General features: G+C 39.8%; 1 protein-coding gene across 1 annotated transcript; it reads left to right on the plus strand.

The window, feature by feature from the left end:
• The first annotated feature begins 574 nt into the window (after positions 1–574).
• On the plus strand, positions 575–1,843 carry LOC125597496 (glutathione S-transferase T2-like). The gene is made up of 2 exons (XM_048772191.1): positions 575–669; positions 1,357–1,843. The coding sequence occupies exons 1-2, from the start codon at positions 575–577 to the stop codon at positions 1,841–1,843; spliced, it is 582 nt and encodes a 193-aa protein (XP_048628148.1).
• Positions 1,844–3,957: the final 2,114 nt, after the last annotated feature.

Consider the following 3,957-nt stretch of genomic DNA (forward strand, 5'->3'; position numbering starts at 1 on the left):
CCAATTTACTTAGTCGTACATTTACGTCTGCTTTACAACTAAAGTCTTTACTCGTAACTTTACGACCAATATGCCTCGAATAATTATTTACGACCAGCTTCTAACGACCAATCGTTTTTCGAAGCTTTTTGGTCGTAAAGCCTATATTACGACCAATAGGCTACGAATATTGTAGTCGTTAAGGTCCTGTTTTCTTGTAGTGAATCCCCATCCATCGTCCAATCAATATAGCGATCACGGTGGTGTTTTGGTGTTTGATCAAAATCGATTACATGTTTGGGTTTTGTCTGATTGTTTAGTTAAAAAGTCATGAGGATACACTGACATTAATCTTCAACATGCTTGTTCTGTTTTGATCTGTGAATGCGTATGAACTAGGATGTTGTTGAAAGATTAATTACGGTTTCTGTTGATTGCTTAATAGCATTCGTTAAAACATCACTCCTCGAAATGTAGTATCTGTTGTAATATAACTTGTAAGATTCATTACAGTTTGTGTTGATTGAAAGATTAATTATAGTTTGTGTTGATTACAGTTTGTGTTGTTAATTATGGCAGGGACTTTTGTCATTCTATGGACTCCTGTTGCCTAAGAGGCTTTGACCTCTCGACTGAAGCTCCTCCTCCTGTAACTTCAAGAAGCAACCACTACACAAGACTGTCGGTGAGGTTAGTACAGCTCCTCATTCGCTAACTTTTTACTAATTGCTTTGGTCTGGCTAGTTGTTAGGTTAATTAAATGCTTGTTAGAGTTAGGACTGTGTGGTAGTAATTGCTTAGATGAATGCTGCTTTTAGGGTTCCATTAGGACTGTGTGGTAGTAATAAATAAGTTAGATAGATGTCTACTCATCTCAACTCAACTAAACTCAAAGAGTAATGGCAATTAAAAGACCTGTATCTAACTTGATCTTCTTCTTCTCTTTTCCTCTATTAAAACGTTGCTTTCTCTCTTTCTTTTTCATCTTTTAACACGGTCTTCTTCTTCTCTTTTATTCCTTGTGAAACACATTTCTTCTTCTTCTCTTTTATTCTCTGACATTTGAGGATATGGATTCTACAAGGATCCATATAGTCAGTCCAGCAATTTTGTTGACTATTTGAACAGTCAACAAGATTCATTCCTTCCTGAACAGTCACCAACCTCCATTCCTTCCTGTCCCTATGCGAGATACGTGGTGAGCTCCGATCATCACAGCTCCATGTGTTCAGTACTCAATGTACTGAACCTTCAAGCTTCTGTGAAGACTCACCTACAGAGCGGAGGGAAAGAAATAAGTGGACAGTCACAGATGATCTAGTGCTCATTAGCGCATGGTTAAACACTAGCAAGGACCCTGTGGTTGGGAACGAGCAGAAAGCGGGTGCTTTCTGGCAACGGATTGCAGCGTACTTCGCAGCAAGTCCAAAGGTGGCAAGAGGTGAAACGAGCAGCCATCCAATGTAAGCAAAGGTGGCAGAAGATGAACGATCTTGTATCCAAGTTTTGTGGAGCCTATGCGGCTGCAACAAAACAGAGAACAAGTGGTCAGAACGAGGCTGATACTGTAAAACTGGCACACGAAATCTTCTACAACGATCAGAAGATTAAATTTAATCTTCACCATGCTTGGGAGGAGCTGAGGAATGACCAGAAATGGTGCGAAGTTGCTAGTAGCAGGCGCGATGTAAGTGGTAAGAAGAGAAAGTGTGATGATGGAGCACAATCAGAAAGCTCTCAAGCAACTTCCAACCTCGGTGATGAACCAACTAACCGACCTCCTGGCGTTAAGGCAGCCAAAAGAGCCTCTGGTAAGAGAAGCATCGCAGATAGCCTGTCTGCCTCTGAGTATCAGACCATGTAGTCTATTAAAGAGAGAGACTTGGCAGCGAAGGAGAGACTTTCGAAGATGGCTTTGCTTGACAGGCTCATTGGCAAGAAAGATCCTCTAACTGAATATGAAGAAGCGCTAAAGAATAAGCTAATTTCAGAGATGTTGGGTTAATTCTGTTTCTGGTCTGTTTCTGGTCTTTGGTCTAACTCTCTTCGGTTTTATGATCTGTTTGTGGTCTGTTTCTGGTCTATTTGTGGTCTGTTTCTGGTCTGTTTCTGGTCTATCTGTCTTTGGTGTATGTGAAATATTGTGTTGATGTTCGAAATATCTTTCTTTGTGTATTGTGTATTGTTTCAATGTTAATGTGAAATATAGTTTCAATGTTCGAAATATCTTTCTTTGGACTTGTTCACTGATGGATTTACATGTATATGATTGCAGGAGATGCTTCACGTCTTCAAGAGATGGTGTCATTAAGCAAGAGAAGTCACGGGTTGTGTACGTGTACTCAAGTGAAGTGGCGATGTTTGTCTGTTAGTGTCACAACTTGTTTGTAGTTTACTATCACAAGCTCTGCTACAAGCTAGTTGTTTGTAGTTTAGTGTCACAAGCTGTCTGTAACAAATAATTCAAGCTAGTTGTTTGTATTATTAAACGCTTCAAGTTGCTTCTTATATAACAAATGCTTATCCTTCTCTTATGTAACAAATAACAAACTCTTTTCTCCTTCTCTTATGTAACAAATAACAAACACTTCAAGTTGCTTCAACTCATCAGAAACTCAAATAATTCAAATGCTTCTCCTTCTTTATGTAACAAATAATTCAAGCTACTTGTTTCAACTCATCAGAAACTCTCCGTGATCTCCTTACCAAAACTCTCGTTCACTTACTCTCTCTCCTTCTCTCCTTACCAAAACACGTTTTAAATTTTGATCATCTCCTCAAAACACTTTCTAAATTGCCGTGAACACGTTTTAAACACTTTCTAAACACTTATATGGCATCTTCTTCTCATAACACGTTTGACGGAGAGGGAGTAGATGATGAAAAATTTGATCAATATTTTGATCAGCCTTTCGAAAATTTTTCCATTGATCCAGAAGAAGAAAGAAAAAGAAGGAAAAAACGAGTTCATATCGAGCGGAATCGTGAAGAAGGCGATGTACGTTTATGGAATAATTATTTCAGTGAAACTCCAACATATCCTGAAAATCTATTCCGACGTCGATTTAGAATGAACAAACCATTGTTCATGCATATTGTTGATCGACTCTCCAACGAAGTTGAATTCTTTCGACAAAAGAAAGATGCTCTCGGACGGCTTAGTCTCTCTCCACTACAGAAGTGTACAATAGCCATTCGTGTCTTGGCCTATGGTACTGCAGCTGATGCTGTTGACGAATACCTCCGACTCGGTGGCACGACAGCTCGGTTATGTGTGGAACAATTTGTGGAAGGAATAATATATTTATTCGGCGATGAGTACCTCAGAAAACCAACACCGGCTGATCTTCAACGTCTACTTTATATTGGTGAGCAACGTGGCTTTCCCGGGATGATAGGGAACATTGATTGTATGCATTGGGAGTGGAAGAATTGTCCCACCGCTTGGAAAGGTCAATATTCTCGTGGTTCGGGAAAACCCACAATCATTTTAGAGGCGGTTGCTTCGTATGATCTTTGGATACGACATGCGTTTTTTGGACCTCCAGGTACCTTAAATGATATCAATGTTCCTGATCGCTCACTTGTTTTTGATGACATAATAAAAGGTCAAGCTCAGCAAGTCACTTACTCTGTCAATGGAAGAGAGTATCATTTGGCTTACTATCTTACCGACGGAATTTATCCGAAATGGGCAACTTTTATCCAATCTATTCCAGTACCACAGGGTCCGAAAGCGGCTTTATTTGCTCAGCACCAAGAAGCTGTCCGAAAAGATGCCGAGCGTGCTTTTGGAGTCTTGCAAGCTCGATTTGCCATTGTTAAAAATCCAGCACTTTTTTGGGATAAAGCCAAAACTGGGAAGATTATGCGAGCATGATACTCCATAATATGATAGTAGAAGACGAACGAGATGGATACACTCATTTTGATGTTTCGGAGTTCCAACAAGGAGAAGACACCAGAACTTCACATGTC

Source organism: Brassica napus, unplaced genomic scaffold, assembly GCF_020379485.1.
Source record: "Brassica napus cultivar Da-Ae unplaced genomic scaffold, Da-Ae ScsIHWf_1462;HRSCAF=2054, whole genome shotgun sequence".
Taxonomy (NCBI): domain Eukaryota; kingdom Viridiplantae; phylum Streptophyta; class Magnoliopsida; order Brassicales; family Brassicaceae; genus Brassica; species Brassica napus.